General features: G+C 41.7%; 1 protein-coding gene across 24 annotated transcripts in view; it reads left to right on the top strand.

Annotated features, from left to right (window-relative positions):
* Nucleotides 1–18,697, top strand: part of TSPAN4 (tetraspanin 4) — a 460,958-nt gene that overhangs the window by 380,518 nt on the left and 61,743 nt on the right. For all 24 annotated transcript variants that reach the window (XM_054198966.1, XM_054198984.1, XM_054198982.1 and 21 more), the window contains one exon: nucleotides 10,142–10,333. In XM_054198966.1, the coding sequence (XP_054054941.1) occupies nucleotides 10,142–10,333 (192 nt within the window). The remainder of the gene's footprint in view (nucleotides 1–10,141; nucleotides 10,334–18,697) is intronic.

Raw genomic sequence — 18,697 nt, 5'->3', positions numbered from 1 at the left:
ATTTTCCATTTCAACTATAGTATCTATATTCACTATGGACGTTTCTATAGCAACCAGCCTTGTGCTATCTGCATACCTCTATGGATGGATTAAACATGCAACATAAAAATGTTTTTCATTTTATTTTTCTGCAGACTGTGCCTGTTAGCACATGTTTTAAAAACTTTTTGAGTAATGTGAAATAGACCATCTCTGTCATCTTTGTACTCCTTAAGAAACCTCTTTATCTTTGTTTTTTGTATGACCCCTATCATCCTTTTATTTTACTACCTCTTAGTCTAAACCCATCCAATGCCTCTAAGGGAGAGAAAAGCGCTAAAGACACCAAATAATCTGGATTTTATCCAATGCAAGAAATCTGTGGTAGACCACGGAACTGAGCTGTGGCCTCTGGAGTTGTTATTTAGTGCTCATTATCCTGAGTTTCTCTTAGCATCTGATGAAATGGTTTAGGTACAGTTCTCTGTCAACAATCTCCTTTACAGAAATCACAGTTTTTGTGTTGCATAAAAGACCAAACTTTACCATTTTATTTGCTTCTGTTGTTTTCACTGTTTAGTGCTATGTATGTGACAACAGGTGACCAAAATTGCATCTAGAACTCCAGATCCAGTCTCTTGCCAGTTTATGCTACAAAGTCATTTAAAAACATGTGTATTATTTTACAGATGGTACAGAACAGGGACTCAGAGCACACCCGGTTTTCTTTCATTTCTGCTTCTTTTTTAAAAGATTTAACTTAATTTGATGGATTCTGATTCCAGACCTCATGCATGTATTCCTGTTTACAACTGTATTGATTTCATTGCAGTCATCCCAGGTGCATTTGGAAATGACATTTGACGAGCAGATGAAAAAGCTTGAACACTTCCAATAAGACAGCAGTTAAAACTGGAACCTGAAAAGATAGATATTCTTTCGGGTTTTGTGTATTCACCCCTTTCCCTCTTCTAACTCATGCATTTGCTCTGCATTTCAGTGAGTTGCCATTAACTCAGTACTTTACTCATAATCCTTAATTTGAATTTAAGTTTAGGCAAATTTCCAAATTAGATGCTTGTGACAGTGATAATCACCATTTTTAATATTCTGTGATCATGTTTAATCTTTTATCAGCAATGCTGCCTTAATATGTCTTCTTCACCTGTTCTGTTTCTGCAAGTTTTTGCATCCTCAGTGATATGACTGCAGTATGGGACAATTAAGTGCACTACAGAAGTGACTAATTAAAGTCAGTGGCAGTTAAGCACATGTTTTAAATGCTTTGCTGGATAAGGATGCGATTGAGCACACGTTTAAGTGTTTCAATGAGTTTTGAGCCTGTGAAGGGAAAACATCACTTTTAGATTGGGTGTATTAACTCATAAATGTTGTATTTCTGTTCTTTTGTAACTGTAGTTGATAGATAACTATGAATTAAGTAAGTGCATAGGAGAATGCTGCCTATAAAACAGCAGGGATTAACTGAACGGCTTTTTATTCACTTTTCCGTTAGCAGGGTGTCAGCATGATATTCTGTCTTTTGACATCTTCGGTTGTCCCCAAATTTACTTTAGTCCTATGGGACTGCAATTTAGCAGTGGAACTTAACTGGGGAAGAATAATAGATTTCCTAAGGCTTAAGCTCTTGAGGCTCAGTCCTCACCAGGGTAACTGGAAAAGCAGCATTTTATATGTTTACACTATTGACACTATGAAAATGAATGCCCTTCTTGTGATGTTTCTTTGACCACATAGAGCTCCAAAATTCTGTTCGTAGACTTTATGGGCTTGATAAAAATGCTCTTGGTATTTGTCAGGCTCACGTACTGGGTGAAATATCCTAAAACAAAGCCTATTTATAGGAGTGAAGTATTTGAAAGACAGGAAAGCAATAACATGAGCAACTGAAGCATGTTTCTTCAGACTTGTGACAAGACTACAGCGTGGTAGAGGGCAGTGAGGGTACGAATCCCAGGTTGTCATGCTGGCAGGCAGGACACGGGTTGGGATTGTAGCCCACAGCTACCCATGTGTGTGAAACGGTTGCTTGCCTGTCATGCAGGATATCAACTTCAGGCCCATGAAAGATGATGCGTCACGTGTACTTTGAAGTAATGCTGAGCACTGTACTCTGTGTTGCACCACTGACAAGGCAGTGGCTTGTAAAGGAGAGGCAGACAAGCATGTTAATCAATTCATAAGAAAAAGTCTAGTATGACATTCCAGCCGGATCCTTGGCTGTTGCTGATCAGGGTAGTGACTGATTGGTCATGTTGGTTGACACCAGCGGGGAATGTAGGCTGCAGCTCTTGGAGGAGTTTGGCTGCTGCTTGTGTACATAGCAGCCCATATTGCAAGATGCGATTTTTGTATTTGAAACTCATTTTTAAGCAAACCGAAAAGAATATTGGATGTCAAGGCTGAACAAGTAGTTTCATAGAACTTTTAATTTTTAACTGCTTATCTGCAGAGCTGAGGAGATTGGCATTTGAAATGCTTTGTGCTTTACTCAGTTGCACTCTTTTAAAGCATCTTCCCATAAGTCATAGAGATATTAGTGAGAGAATTCAAAAGTGAAATTAAATGACACCAGAACAAAATAAAATTTTGGCTTGAGAGAAGACACCGCAGTGAGTAGACGTTGTTATAAAATAAAGTGTTGAGTCTGGGAGTAGAGCAGCGTCTGTTTGTGATGTATAATTTCTGTAGGATAATGTCTATCTACTGGGTGAGCTGGTGCTCGTTAGGAGTTGAGACCAGATGTGTCTGTCTAAGAAGCAACTTGAGAGCCCATCTGAATTAGATAAGGGAAGGATTTCCTGAGCTGTTCCCTTTTACAGAGGGGCTTTGCAGACTGCAGGCTTGGGGTTTGGTTTTTTTTGGTTTGTTTTGTTGTTTTTTTTAATCCTTCTGTACAAACCTCATGATGTGCCCTACTATTGAAATCCCAAGTCTCAGCAGTCCCAAGGCTCAATAAACTAGAGACTTTTCTGCCCTTATTCTTCTCTGAAAAGACTTCTTGAGGGGACTGTGCTAATTTAGCCAGCCTGTCAATCAAGCTAAAGATGTGTGGGTGGAGTATGAGGTGCAAAGGACATGCTTGTGTTCAGCCAAGCTTTAAAAGGCTCCTCAGTCTCTATAGTGACCCTGCCAAGTCCACCACTAAACCATGTCCCTAAGCACCACTTCTACATGTCTTTTAAATACCTCCAGGGACAGTGACTAACCACTTCCCCAGGTGCCTGTTCGAATGCTTGACAACACTTTCAGTGTGGGCTGTTTCCTCTTGTCCTGTCACTTGTTACTTGGGAGAAGAGACTGACACCCACCTTGCTACAACCTCCTTTCAGATAGTTGTAGAGAGCAATAAGGTCTCCCCTCAGCCTCCTTTGATCTAGAGGATACGTAAGCCCAGTTCTCATTGATTTTTTGATGAAAATTATGAGACAGCTCAAGTGCTCTGGAGTGACGACAGCTGAGAATTTGCTGGCAGCTGCCCAAATTCCATAAGTACTACTGAAAACCTGGGCCATGCCTAAGCACAGAAGGCAGCACTACGGAGGAGAAGCAACTGCATGTGCGCAAACAGCTGAAGTGGACGTATCTATACTCTGCTTCAGGAATGCAGCTAAATAATTTCATTCTTTTTTTAAAAAAAAAAGTACAGTAGCATAAGCACTTTGTTGTTTCTAATTCAGCTATTGATTGCAACAACACAAGAGTCTGTTACATGTGGGCATAAGTTCTAGGATTTCCCTCTTACTATTCGATATCAAACCACAAAAAATCTAGTGGACTGTGCGTGTAGAGGTTAGTTGGTCTTACTCAAGATTTGCTGAGGTTTAGAGAGAGGAGTCTGGGTATGATCCCCACAGCCATTGGAAAAGAAATACAGCTTTTCTATGTCCAATGCATCCGAGGGGGAGAAAGAGATTTTGAGTTATTGCTAATTGAATTATTGCTATTGTGTAATTGCTAGTTACACGACAGATTTCTAAATTTTGGTTAGAAATAAGATATGCTTTCATTGATACAAAAAACAAGAGTATGACATGCACGTAAGGAGAAACAGGGATTTAACTCTTTGGTTGTTGTCTGTACCTATAACCCTGTCTCTGAAAGCAGGCTGATGAGAAGCAAAGCAGCAAGCAAAAAAAAATCAAGCCAAACTGTGAGTGAACGTTAAAACTAGGGAGGGGAAGAGAGTGAAGTAAGGAAAACATACAACTGCCCGTAATATTGAGAAAGTTTCATGTGGCTGAGTACCCTAGTTTTGGTCATGGTCGCTCAAGGATACTTAGAAAGAATGTAAGAAAAAAGGAGAAGATAACAAAGGACATTTTCACCAGCTGCTGCAATTAACGGTTTAAGGTCTTTCCCTGCGAGGGCTGCATGCAAAATATCATTTTTAATAAATGCTAGGGTACCTTGCCCTCCTTTGATTTATGTAATCCCTTTTTGAACCTGCTTATATTTTGACATCCACAAAACTCTGTGGCAATGAATTCCAGAATTTAATTAAATGTTTTGTGAGAAAGTACTTGCTTTTATTGGTTTTCAACCCCGCACACCAAATAACCTCTAGCTTTTTTTATCTCAAGAAAAATTAATAATGATCCTCTATTCACCTTTCCCATCTAACGTTGGTGTTTACGGACTGCTACTGTTCCAGACTCTTCAATCCCAGGAATGTGTTCCCTACTAACTGGTCTTTTTTCAAGTATTTTTTCCTAGTTCATTTGAAATTATTGCACAAAGGATACAGCTCAGATCATGGGCGTCTTGGATGAGGTTTGCATATGTCCTTTGGTTCTGCATTGCAGAGCTCTAGGGCCTCAGTATGCTAAAGGTAGAAATGTGCTTCAGTTCCCCATTTACTACTCTGTTTAACTTTCCAAAATCAGAGATATGAAGGGATTAAATTGTATACCACCCTTTGTTTGTTAAATTTCCGTATACCATCCCATATTGGTTAAATTTCAGACCTCTGACTAATGGACGAAATGCAGCTTGTGCCTCACTGAAGTGATACTACTAATTTATGTCACATGAGCTCTGCTAAAGTGTCTGTCCATGTGGTGGGACACCATCTGCACATTCAGTCATCCTGCGTACTGTCAGTCAGTAGTGATGGTGTGCTGCAGATAGATGTCTACGAGGTCTTCAATGGTTTAATGGCCATGGACTGCCGGCTCGAAGGAGTTTTCCAGAAGTGTCCAGCAGTATAATTTCCACTCCTTCCTCCAAGATGGGCAGCAGCTACGCTGACAGGTTGTTTGCATGTGCTTGTATAGAAAGCTGCAGCCTCTGCATTAGCAGACAGGCTTCTCCTTTTCCCAAGTAAGAATCTTGATTCATTTGATCCTGTCAATATGTATTCCATTTCCACCTCCTCTCTGTGTCTAGCTGAAAGGAACAGTAATTTCAGTATGCCTTACATTACAAGAACATTTGCTGGATAATGTTCACATCACTATTAATACTTTGATGTTGATTTTTCTATCGTATACTCTTACTCCATAGTTAGAGTGGGAAGCATATTCACATAGGAGGAACTGGATAGCGAGTGGGATTGAGAAAGCCCTTCTAGTTTAAATATGTGGACACTGGGAGAGAAAAAACCCTCCATGTGAGGTAGTTTAACTACATAACAACTGGCCGTACTTGCATTCTGTTATCAGTGTATTTTTAATACATAAGGAATTTATTTTTTTTTATCTAAAAGAGGAAATTTGATGGGTAGATCCTAATCAGATACAATATGAGAAGCCTCAATTAGATGCATTTTCTGTGTAATAAAACCAATAAAAAACCCCCTTAAAGACACCAACACCATTATCATGAACAATGAGGCAATTTCTCCTGCAGTATTTAAGTGCGTAGCTGTAACTTCAGAATTATTTTCTCCAACAACATGCATATATCCGGGGCTGTTTGGGATTACATTGTTTACCATACTGTAACATCAATTCTAAATGTATGCACTGAAGTCTGAATAATTTATTTTCTAGCCCATTAGAACAATTTGGAGGATCTAATTCCGTAGGTAGCTTTTCTGCCAAGAGAGGGAGTGCACACGTGTCTGTGTATCTCTTGGGGAAGGAGAGACAGGCTGAATCTATGCTTTTAGAGTAAGCCACCCGCTTTACTGCTTGACTCGGCTGTATAAATACCTGTGAACAATTTGTCTTGAGCAGAACAGACCATTTCTTCCACAGCCAATTGCAAAGTCCAGGGCTTGCAAAGAGCCCACTACTCGTGTCTTTGTATTCGTGATTTTGCAACAGAGGCACAGACATACTAAACAGCCTGTTCCAGATTTACACTGAGGTCTGTCCTGGAACAAACACTTAACTCAAAGCTCCTGAGTCGTAGGGCTATGACACTATCCCTTCTGGTGTCCCACTCTTTTGGCCTCAGAATAAAAGATTTTACAAAAAAATGCAACATTTATTGGAAAAAAAATGTTAGAGGAAGCTGCATTTCATTTCAGATTTTGCCATTATCTGCATTGCTTGCAAGTGGCTTATCATGAACAATTTGGCAAATACTGTGTTAAACATTTCACAAGGGAATTAAAAAAACGCTGTTGTCAGTAGCGTGACGTCTTTGAGGGAGATTCATGGGGTTTTTTTAAAAAGTCAACCCTGCATCACCACATGCAGTCAATACAGACTCATATTTGGCTGCCAGTAGATCAGGTTAAAGCTGTAGACTTCTTGCTGATCGTTTTACTTTAACATTTTCTCTTTTAACCATGACAGCTTCACTGTTTGTTTGGAAGCCCCAAATTGTCAAGAGTAGCCCTGTTAATGGTTTTGGTTTTGTTTTATTTCACATCTCGGCAAGCCCTGAAAGCTGTCGGGAATTATCATCTCATCACCGTTCTTCTGACTGTTTGGCACAAACAGGGATTGGGGGTTGGGTATGGGGCAGGGAGAGAAAAAGTGGAGGAAAGGGAACATCATAAATAACTAAGTAAAATTATCTGTAACTTAACAGCTCCTTAGGTACCAAGATGAAAAAATCAAAACAGACAGGCAGCATAAAACCAACTACAACAGTTTTCTCTTCACTCACATAAATAAATGTGATCTCTCTGATCTTAGACTGGGAATTACGCTGCTGTTCAGTTCAGAATGGGGTTGGGGGTGGGAAGCGAGCTTTTTGAATGTTTGGGAACAGAAAATATTCTGCTCTCATTGGAAAGGCTTCCGTGGCTGTCTTGGTAGGTCTTGGTTCCCTTAAGCTTTTCCTTAACCAGGGGCTTGAGTGTTATTATGGCCGTTGGACGGAGACTTACAGGTGTGCTTCACTCCCTGGTGGAAAGCAGGCTTTAAAGAGCAGTTTAGACTGGAGTTAAGGGCAGCCTCTTAGGACAGTTGAGGGGATGTTCTGGTGTGGGAAAAGGAACAGGGCTGAACTAAGGTGGGGCAGCCCTCAGTAGCGTGTGCTAGTGTGTGTTTCCTAAGCAGCACTTCGTGAAACCCAGTTTGAGCCAGATGATTTAATGCTCAGAGGATCCCTTTGTGCATTTCAGGGTTTGGTTAATCAACCTAAGGAAGAGCTGTGCATTATATCTTAAAAAATAGGAAGATAATGAACTGCTAGAGAGCCTGACGTATATTAGAGTATCTCTGAATCAAGGGCAATGTAGCAAGATACCCTTTCTGACCACCTCATCTGAAATATTCAGCTCTGATCTAAATGGGTACAGGCACAGTCACGGCATTTTACATGAACCATCTCCTGGTTTTCTGATGTTTTGTGCCACTGGTGAATTCCCAGTTTCTGCAGACAAGAATGACTTTGGAGGGAGAAGGTGCTGGAATCAAATGTCCGACGGGCAATGATGTGTCAAGCATTATGCATGGTACAACATAAAGAATTGAATGGGCAATGGAGGAGCAGGCAAGCTGGTCTTGCCTTTACTGAATGCAGCAGCATCTTCAGTGAGACCCACCTCCCATAAGACAAATGATAGTTGTAGGTGTAAGTATCCCTCAAAGCAGTGTAGCAACACAGAGAGCATGAAAGGTGATGAAATAAGCTGCCTCTTATTGGTGCCATTGAATTGCTTCAGAACAAAGAACTGAAGATAATACCTAAATGTATTGCAAGGTGATGCCTCTGCTGCTGCTGGGCATCTGCGTTCGTTAGGCTTAATTGGACTTGGAGCCCACCAGGCTGCAGAGGCAGAAGCACAGCTATGCTTTCCATCCTGTTCTTCGACCAGTTTAGCACTGTTCCTGCCTGTATTTCAGCGCTCTGACCAGTTTTAGATTGGGTGCCTGCCACCTCTCCTTCTATGCTGTTCTGTCGTCCAGGAGACCTTCAGGGTTTTATTCTCATTTTAGGGAATTTATTCCTAATTTTTTTTTTTTTTCCTTGGGCCATATTGATAGCTTTTCTTTATATCCCCTCAGTTACCCTAAATGATTTTCTGTGGGTTACCTTCTTTAAATATTCTTCTCCCACCTCTCCCCTGGTTATTCTTCAATCATTTTAGACTGTGTTAAACATCATGGTCCGTAAGTGGGCACAGAGGGGAGGTATTTCCAGTGTATATGGTCGGGGCATGGACTGTCCCTCCATGGTGCTTGTAGAGAGTATTTTGTGAAAGGATGAATATGGTGATACGGGATGTCTGTTTGTGAAAAGGCTGCTGAATGAAATGATTTGAGTCCCTGTGTCCTGAAGTCTCCCTTCTCTCAGTGGAGACACACAGGTTGATGCAGCTGAGGTACATTACAATGAGATGTAGTTTGTCTCCTTAGTTCCGTACAAAATAGACTGGTTTGCAACTGGGGTGAGGAGTCCTGCCTTGAGACACAGCTGCCTTTACTGTCCCTTATGGAGGGGGAATTCAGTGGCAGGCAGAGACAACCTTATCAATTAGTACTAAGAAATTGCTTTGGCTTTTGTGTTTCTCTTGTGTGTTTCGTTTCTGAGGCTTAGCTCTGTCCCAGGATTAGCTCTGTCGTTTTCTTTTTCCTTCCCTGGTTCATGAGCTGCCTTATGTTCATCCACTTTATGCAGACATTTAATTGATATGCTCCTATGTCTGGCTTACTACTCTATGAACAAAATTTCTTTCCTAGCCTTTAATTGATTTGGATAATAAAGTGCAATTATAAAACTCAATAAAAATTATAAAACTCAATAAAAAGGGAGAGCAGGAAAGAAAGCAACCGAAGAGATACTCTGCTGTGTGACTTTATAATAATGCAAAGTCCCCTTTGGTTTAATTCTGTTTAATTGCTCAGCTTTACTCAGATTGTGTCAGTTCTGCAGGCTTCCTCACAGTTACAAGCAGCACGCTTATAAATGTTTGCATTTTTTAAAAGTTTCTTGTGTATATAATAACTGTAAATTTTATGGTTTTGTGATGGCTGCTACCTGCTCTGGCATCCTCCCTTCGCCTTGCTCGCATGCCTGGGGAGCCTGTACTACTGCTCCCCTCTCAAACTTTTCCTAGACCAGACAAGTCCTCTTCTGAGGACTGGATTACCAAACCCATGGCCACATTAGGAGTAAACATCTATTTGATTTTTTTAATGTTACAGGAGAATTCTCTCTCCTTCTCTGGTCCCTTTACCCTCTAAATGCTCTCTTGCTTCACAGGGAGGTGAGACCTTGGACAGGAACTAAGAGGTGTGAGGTGTCCTACCAGGGGATGCTCTGGCAAGATTTTTTTATAGCATGGGTCAGGGATGGGAGATGTTTTATTGGGATGGGAAGAACAGGGGATCAAAAGTGCTTCAGCCATTCCTGGCAGCTCTCGGAGGTACCTAAATAAGATACGGATTTTTTCAACCCCTTCTATATCTGAGTCTTTGGTAATTTCTCTTTTACTCAGTGTCTGCTTTTTCAGTAGAGAGGAAGGGACCTGTTTTTTGAAGTTGTCTTGGATTTAGGGAATCTGGGTCTTTTTCTTGAGTGTTACATCTTACTGATGAGTTCTCCCTCTATTTTTTTTCCTTTCTCCCCTGTCTGTTGTCCCTCTTTAGAGTGCCATAAGGAGAGATCATTTCTTAATAGGTATAACTGCTATGTTTACCCCAGCAGAGCTGTTCTACTGCTGCCATATTGATATGGATTAATATCTGGGATTGCTTGGATACAATAACTAAGTTTCTTTGTTTTCTTTATTTTCCAGTTGGGAGGCTGTGGAATCCTTGGAGTAGGCATCTGGCTGGCCGTCACCCAAGGAAACTTTGCCACCCTCTCTTCTTCTTTCCCGTCCCTGTCAGCTGCCAACCTACTGATCGTCACAGGGACATTTGTCATGATCATTGGCTTCGTGGGCTGCATAGGCGCCATCAAGGAAAACAAGTGCCTCCTGCTGAGTGTGAGTATTAAACCGCTATGGTGTTGCAGTGTTTGCTGTCTTAAGGTGCTGGTGCTATTCCAATGCATGTTACAAAGTCTTGTATTTCAACAGAAGTTGCCCACTTGACATGGATGAGATGTGAGTCGTGCTTGAATGAGTCTTTGCTAGATCTAAGGAGTTGCTACATCACTCCTGACCAAGCTTTTAACCAGTCCTTGGAGGATGAGACCTGCCAGAAGGGAAAGGTTAGCAGTGGTGTGTGTTTCCTTGAACTCTTGAGAGAAGAGGGAGAGGTTTATGAAGACATCTTTTGCATCCCTGGAGGTGTTTAAGGCCAGGTTGGATGGGTCTTTGAGCAACCTGGTCCAGTGGGAGGTGTCCCTGCTCATGGCAGGGGGGTTGGAACTAGATGATCTTTAAGGTCACTTCCAACCTAAACCAGTCTATGATTCTGTGATTTATGTGGCAGATAGGTGGTTTGAAACTAAAATGAACAACATAAATTGAAATTAAGGCAATTTTGTGAGTGGAAATTTACATCGTGAAGGCTGAAGTCAGAATCTGGGGCTAAAATTCAACAATTTTAACAGTCTTATAAATACCCACTTTGTGAAGGAAGTGTCTGGCCAGCCGGATGTAATTACTGGACTACAGCATCAGTGCCAATGCAGGAGAAGTCCACAGGGTGCTGAGTTGAGGTTGGCGATAGTCTTTAGACCTGCAAGGACCGAAAGGACAAATTTCCCGTGCAACAGGAGCACCTCTTGTTCTGCTTCCTAAGAGCAGATGATAGAGGAAAGGATGCGGCAGCTACAAGTTAGTGAAGGATGTAGTTGGGAGGATGTGCTGCTGTTACTAGGATGTGTTGCTTTGAGGAAGACATTGGAAATATTACAGGAGGCATGGAGCACCACTGGGATCCTAAAATGGACTGGGAGAGAGCAGGGCAGGAAGAACTACTAGCTCAGCCCACCTGCTTTCGAGGAGCAGAATTTTATGTGGTGTTGGACACAGCAGGATATTTGTGTGTGGTCTTGCCTTATGAATAGTGCTACTTTTCTATGGTGTGATAAGGGATAAGATTTCCTAAGGAGTCTACTTAATAATACTGCTCAATGAGAAATGAGCAGTATCAAAGAGGCATTTCGATCTATTTATATTTCATACACTAGGTTGCACAGCAGATGAGACACTGATCCACTATCTTTGTGTTCTTCGCATATGACATTTGTATTGGGTTGTCAGAGCAAACCTGTAAGCTCTTTGGTATTAGGCTGCTGTGACGTTAGGTGTAAATGATAATAATGGCTTACCTCTGGCATTTGCCAACGACTTTTGAAAGAAAAGAGGACAGACAAAGTGTTTTAAGTTGCAGAGGACAGATGGAGAAAGGACGTCGAAAGCATAAGTGAAGTTTAATTTGTACGTGAGATTTTTGCATAGGTGCGTGCAATAGTCAGGAATGATCTCTCTGATTAGAGTGTTTAGATAGCCTAAAGCTTCACAGATTTACTGACTTGAAAGGACCTACCTCGTGTCCACCAACTAAGGAGCTGGCAGATATTCTTTACTCAGTGGCAACATATAGCCAGGTCAATGCCTCATTAATCTCTTAAGGAACAGGCCCATTCCTTTTTCTCTGCATTTGGAGGAAGAGAATAATATGAAAATCTAAAATGGAGTGTGAAAAAAAAGTACAAAAGGAAACCTCAACCATCCTATGTGTTCTGCAAAAATATGCAGATGGGGTGAGTTGTGCAGCTGTCATTCTAAGATCTCTGTCAACAAAGAATGGATATTTACAATGATTCTTCTTTGCTCCAGCTACAACATGAAAGAAGATAAACTTTCCATCATTAGATTTCCCAAGGGAAATCAGAGCAACTAGCATTTCTTGAAATAAGTATACAACCTGGTGTATACAATCTTGCATCTGAATGTAGATGCAAATTGATGAGTGAAGCAAGTGAACAATGCTTTCTTGCTTCAGTAAGATTCCTTTGACATTTCTGCTATTCTTGTTGTTCAAGATGGTGTAACAGAGGTCCCTCTGCTACAAGCTCAGCTATAATTAGAAAATGGCAGCTTTGTTCTGATGGGTTGGGTCACTGTCCTGATCAGGTGACAGAGGTCATAAGAGTCGAGTCTGACTTAAGAAAGTTAGTTTATCGACTTCCATTGTTTTTTTCATAGGTATTTGATCCTGTGGTGCAGGATCATCTAGCTGTACTGCAAATCTCTATAGGGTATCTTGAAACAAAATTAGGAATCTGTTTTTTCTCCCTTCCTCATTGCAAATGTGTTACAGTTCTAATGTCCTTCAGAGCTATTAGTCGTATCTATCATCTTCATGAATTTTAGCAAAACATTTAGCTTGAGTGCTCTTAACCTCATTGCAACGTTTTTCAGCTGAGGGCAGGTCCTTGCAGAAGATGAGGCACCAGCTTGCAGTACCAATCTAGCACAATCAGTTGTGGTGACTTGATCATACTACTGACTTTAGGCAGGTGCTGTATGTGCACATGCCATTGCTGTATGCTAAAGAAATTTATTCCTGATTAAGTACTTTTTTCTCTTTCATGCCCAAATGTTGAGCTAGCTGATCCTTAAGTGTCTGTGTAAACATTGTCTTTCAAGTTAATTGCTTAAAATCTATGTTTGAGGAGCTAAATTGCCTGAACTCTCTGCCTTTCATACATGTTTAGAAGAGATCTATATTTCACAGAATCATAGAATACCAGGTTGAAAGGGACCTCAAGGATCATCTGGTCCAACCTTTCTTGGCAAAAGTACAGTCTAGACAAAATGGCCCAGCACCCTGTCCAGCTGAATCTTAAAAGTGTCCAATGTTGGGGAATCCACCACTTCCCTGGGGAGTTTATTCCAATGGCTGATTGTTCTCCTTGTGAAAAATTTTCCTCGTGTCCAATCGCAATCTCCCCTGGAGTAACTTGTACCCATTATCCCTTGTCTTTTCCATGTGACTCCTTGTGAAAAGGGAGTCTCCGTCTTCTTTATAGCCACCTTTTAAATACTGAAACATGGTGATAAGGTCTCCCCTAAGCCTTCTTTTTTCAAGGCTGAACAAACCCGGTTCCCTCAGCCTTTCTGCATATATCAGGCTTCTGAGTCCTTTGATCATCTTTGTGGCCCTTCTCTGCACCCTCTCACGCCTGTCCACATCTTTTTTCCATAGCGGGGACCAAAACTGAGCACAGTATTCCAGGTGTGGCCTGACAAGCATTGAATAGAGTGGGATAATGACTTGTTTATCTCTGCTGGTGATGCCCTTGTTGATGTAACCCAGCATCCTGTTGGCTTTCTTTGCCACAGAAGCAGAGTGTTCACTTATGCTGAGCTGCTTGTCCACCAGGACCCCAGGTCCCTTTCCACAGAGTTGCTCCCCAGCTGAGTAGATCCCAGCCTGTGCTGCACTCCTGGGTTTTGTTTTCCCAGGTGCAAGACTTCACACTTGTCCTTGTTGAAGTTGATAAGGTTCTTGTTAGCCCACTCTTCCAGCCTATCCAGGCCTTCCTGCAGGGTGGCTCTCCCTTCCAAAGTGTCCACTTCCCCACTCTGTTTGGTGTCATCAGTAAACCTCATCAGGATACACTCCATCCCATCCCATTTATGAAGATACTGAACAGCATTGGGCCCAGTATCAATCCCTGGGGGACCTCACTTGTGACAGGTTGCCAGTTTGAAAAGGAGCTAATTACCACCACCCTCTGGGTGCAGCCTGTCAGCCAGTTCCTCACCCACCACACAGACCACTTGTCTAGACCATAATGCATCAGTTTCTCTAGGAGGAGGCTGTGGGAGTCTGTGTCGAAAGCCTTGGAGAAATCCAGGTCAACAATGTTCACTGCTTGCCCCACATCAACTGAGCAGGTTACTTTGTTCTAGAAAGCGATCAGGTTTGTCAGGCACGATTTGCCCTTGGTGAATCCATGCTGGCTTTTCCCAGTCACGTGCTTCATTTGACTTGCAACAGCCCCCAGGAGGATTTGTTCTATAATTTTCCCAGGGACTGAGGTAGGACTGATGGGTCTATAATTTCCTGGATCCTCCTCTAAACCCTTCTTGTAGATGAGGATGACCTTAGCCTTCTTCCAGTGTTCTGGAATGTCTCCTGACCTCCCTGACTTCTCAAAGATTATGGAAAGCAGCCTCAGAACGACGTGAGCTGGCTCTCTTAACACCCTCGGGTGGATAATGTCAGGACCCATCCATTTGTAGGGCTCAAGCTGCTCTAACAGTTTGCATACCAACTCTTCTTTCACTGGCAGTGGGTCTGTGTCTGCATCAACCTGGGTTGTTGTTCCCAAGGCCTGAAGCCCAACAGGGCTGGTAAAGACAGAGGTGAAGAAGATGTTGAGAACCTCTGCCTTTTCAGCGTTATTGGTGACTAATTCACCTCTCCTGTTTAACAGCGGGCCACTATTTTCCTTCTGTTTCTGCTTGTTGTTTATGTACCTGAAGAACCCTTTGGTGTAGTTTTTGACATCTCTGGGCAATTTCAATTTGAGCTGAGTTTTTGCTTTTCTAACTGCATCTCTGCACACCCTGGCAATGCCCTTGTAGTTCTCAACGGGCGTTTGTTTGATTTGCCATCTCTGGTACGCTTCTCTTGGTTTTGAGCAGACTGAGAAGCTTGCTGTTAAACCAAGGGGGTCTCTTGCTCCGCTAACTTCCCTTACCTTTAAGGGGAATGAACTGTTTTTGTGCTTCCAGGAGAGTCTTCGTGAAAAACTCCCAGGACTTGCTAGCCCCTTTATCCTCTATGGAAGCTTCCCACGGATTCCCTCCCAACTGAGCTCTGAGTGAGCTGAAGTTTGCTCTTCTAAAATCTAAAACCTTTGTCTTAGTACTAACCTTCGGCAGGATCCCAAACTCCACAGTATTGTGAGTTTGCACTGCATGCTTGCACTGAAAAAGGTCATTATTTCACAGATAGTCCAGGTTAAAAATCTCAGCTCTAGACATTCAATCATGATGGATTAAGTTATTTATTATCTGTATTACAGTATCCTCTGCAGGCAGCCCATGAGATCAGGATGCTTGTTCTGTATAAAATTCCTGGTAAGAGGAGGTCCCTGACCAGTAAAGCTTACTGTCTAAACAGATAAGACAAATGGAAAGTATTATTATCCTCATTAGACAGATGGGGAGCTGCGGCACAGTGAAACTAAGTGCCTTGCGTAGAGCGCACTGGGAGATTCTGGGAGAGATATGAAGCAAACCCAATTTGTCTAAATCTCAACCAAGTGCCTTTGTCATCTTTCTCTGATTATAGCAGAATGTGTCTAGCTGTCCTGTGTGCTACAATGACCTTTAAGAAGTATTATTCCATGTTTCCATAATAGTAATGACAAATTTGATTTCTTTCATCAGCTCTATTATGTCCAAATGATAAATAAATATCCCAAAGCAAAATAGTTCTCAATTTTTATCTTGCTGAAAGTGCCTAATTGGCTCAATTAGCTGGTTTCCATGAGCTCCACTTCAGGCTGTCCCAGCTGAGCCCATCAGCCTAATTGCAACGTTACCTTCAGTTAAATGGGAAACAGGACATTCAGAGAAGCTGCCAGAAAGGGCATGTGAACATGGTCTAATGCAAATTTTTTGCAAATAGGAACTTACTTTTGGTCAAGGAAATCATAGTCACTGGTAAAAAACAGTATTGGGCCCTTTGTGAAGAAACGATTTTTATGTCTATTGGTTGTTACAGCACTCATGTATAGATACCATGTTTCCAGATACATGCAACTTAAATAATAACTCATGTCCTGGAAGGAAATAAGATCCATAGGTAGTTCTTTATTTCACCCTCTGATTTTATGAAACTCTATTTTATTATTTTTTTTTCTCCAATGATTTGGTACAAAGAATGTGTTCTGCTTCTGGTTGGGATGTGCAACATGGCCGATAAACCAATCAAAAAAGGTAGAAGATGAGTGTTGCTTGTGTAGACTTTAAGGCCTAAAAAAGCCTTAAGTTGATGTAGGTGATTCTTCAGCACGTATTACCCATACAGGAATACATTAGAAAGGGGAAAAGGCTTGAAGTAAACAAAATACTGATTCCTCTCTGATTACCCAAAGCCAGCTGCCTTCTTGTAAAGGACCGAGGTTGGGTATTTTCCATCAGATCAAGGATTGGATAAGTAAGAAGATGGCTTAGATACACCCTCTTTCCCTTTATTCCTGATTTGTGGATAAGCCTGATTATTATTTGGTTTTGTAGAAAAGCTGAAACAATGATTAATGAGAAGGGGAAAGAAAATAATCATTAACACACAGATCTATGTGTTCAGCTTAATTTAAATGAGAACCTCATGTTCATCATAGTTGCTGGAATGAATAAGATCAGAATTAAACCTTGATAGTAGGTCAGGACCAGCCATGGAAAGAGCTGATACTGTATATATATCTGAATGACTATCCAGACATCAAAAGGCTCTTATTTATGGAATAGTCCAGGGGGAAAACAAGTGCCCGTGATGTTTTGTACTGTGCTGTTGAGAGTTTCCTGAACTTCAGCCAGCTCATCTGTAACTGAAATTGCAATAAAGAAAATGAGGAAAAAGTTAATGAGTGGGAAGAAAAGCAGAATAAAAAAACCTACTGTTTTCAGTAGTGTCACTGGATCCAATCAGAGCTGACAGCTGAAACTCCACTGGTGACAGGGAATTTATTTCAAAGCAACTAAATGGGAAAGAAATAGCCCGTGAATGACTCCATCTCAGTAATTTAATGCTACAGACCAAACAGTAGATTCTCATTCCAGCTTAGCACAAGCGCTTGTGTTCTTTTAGCAATCTGAGTAGCAAAATCAGGGAAATTGTGACTGCAGCCACAGCAGCAAGCAAGTGATGCAAAGACCAGGAAGATACCGTACACACAGCCTGAGAGCATTATACATCATGTGTAACACTTCTCTGTGTAGCTCTGTCTGGCATATGAAAGCCCTAACTTGCTGCCTGTTTGGACTGTAAGTACTGAGCACCAGACTCTCCTAGTTTTGTTGCCCCTCCTTTGTTATTAAGAAGCTGTTTCTCATTGCCTTTCAGTTTTTAGCTCCTTCCGCTTGGCTGATACTGAAACTCAGGAGTGGACGGGGTCCTGTCTGAGTTCTCCTCTTTCTCCCTTCTTTTCTTCACTTCTGGAGGCAGTTGATCAAAGAATCCGGGAACAGAGGAGAGAAGGAATAAAGCTGTTTTCCTTCCCTCCTGTTTTTAGACTTGAGCCTAGGCTCAATGTGTAGGAAGAGCTTACCTCATAGGGTAGTATTTATTTTTGTAATATAGACTGATGCAATACCACTGGTGCTTGTTATGCTTTGAATCATAGAATCACAGAATATCTCAAGTTGGAAGGGACTCGTAAGAATCATTGACTCCAACTCCCTGCTCCTTGTAGGACTCCTTAAAACTAAACCATATGACTAAGAGTGTCTTCCAGATGCTCCTTAAACTCTGACAGGCTTGGGGCCCTGACCACTTCTCTGGGGAGCCTGTTACAGTGACCAACCACCTTTTCAGTGAAGAACCTTTTCCTGATGTTCCCATTCCTTCTTTTTAGCCAAGATGCTGCTTTGTGGCAGTCAAACAGAGTGACAGAGCCGTGTACAGGAGTCAATGGAACTATGCTAATTTATATCGAGGCTTAATCTGTCTGTCTAAATGGCTGTCAGTGTTTCTGAGTTTCTAACTCCTTGTTGATTAATCTATTAACTAGTAGTTGTTAGCTGTGTATTAGCAACATCAGCTTCTCTGACAGCCTACAGAGGCTCAAGATCCCCTACCACTTAGAAAGCCTCCCTCACCCCATCTTTTGTCTCAGCATTGAACCAACTCTCACGTGCCAGAGTGAAAAGAAACCTGCTCTGAGCCATTTCAAAAGGAGACCCAGAAACCAAGCCTCATCTTGCCCTACTATTGTCTGTAAGGGTTTGAGGTGGGTCACAGATAGCTCACTGCCCATCAAATTACTAGGACAATTAAGTAATCCAATGAACCTCATGGTGGAAGAATAGAGCCTAAGACTACATGGTGGTGAAGAAAACACTGTCAAGGAAGCCTGTTTTCTACCAGAGCTTGCAGTCTCCAGGCAGACGTGTTCATTGTCTGATCTGTAAGACTGACCTCTGCTGATTTTGATGGGCTTTTGCTCCAGACCTAGGGTCACCTGCAAGATCTGTCAGGCAACAGAATTACTCCCATTTCGAAAGTAAAGGAGAGGTAACCTGTGTGCTCGTTGCCAGCCCAGACATTCATGTCACTTTTGAGCATAACATTTGATTATTTTTTTTCCTAACAATAAAATTATCTCCTCAGATAGAAAGCCGTAGGCTTACCGAAGCAGCATGTGTGCTTATATT

Source organism: Rissa tridactyla, chromosome 4, assembly GCF_028500815.1.
Source record: "Rissa tridactyla isolate bRisTri1 chromosome 4, bRisTri1.patW.cur.20221130, whole genome shotgun sequence".
NCBI classification, from domain to species: domain Eukaryota; kingdom Metazoa; phylum Chordata; class Aves; order Charadriiformes; family Laridae; genus Rissa; species Rissa tridactyla.
Note: the sequence above shows the minus strand (reverse complement) of the source record. Positions and strands in the feature narration are given on the sequence as shown.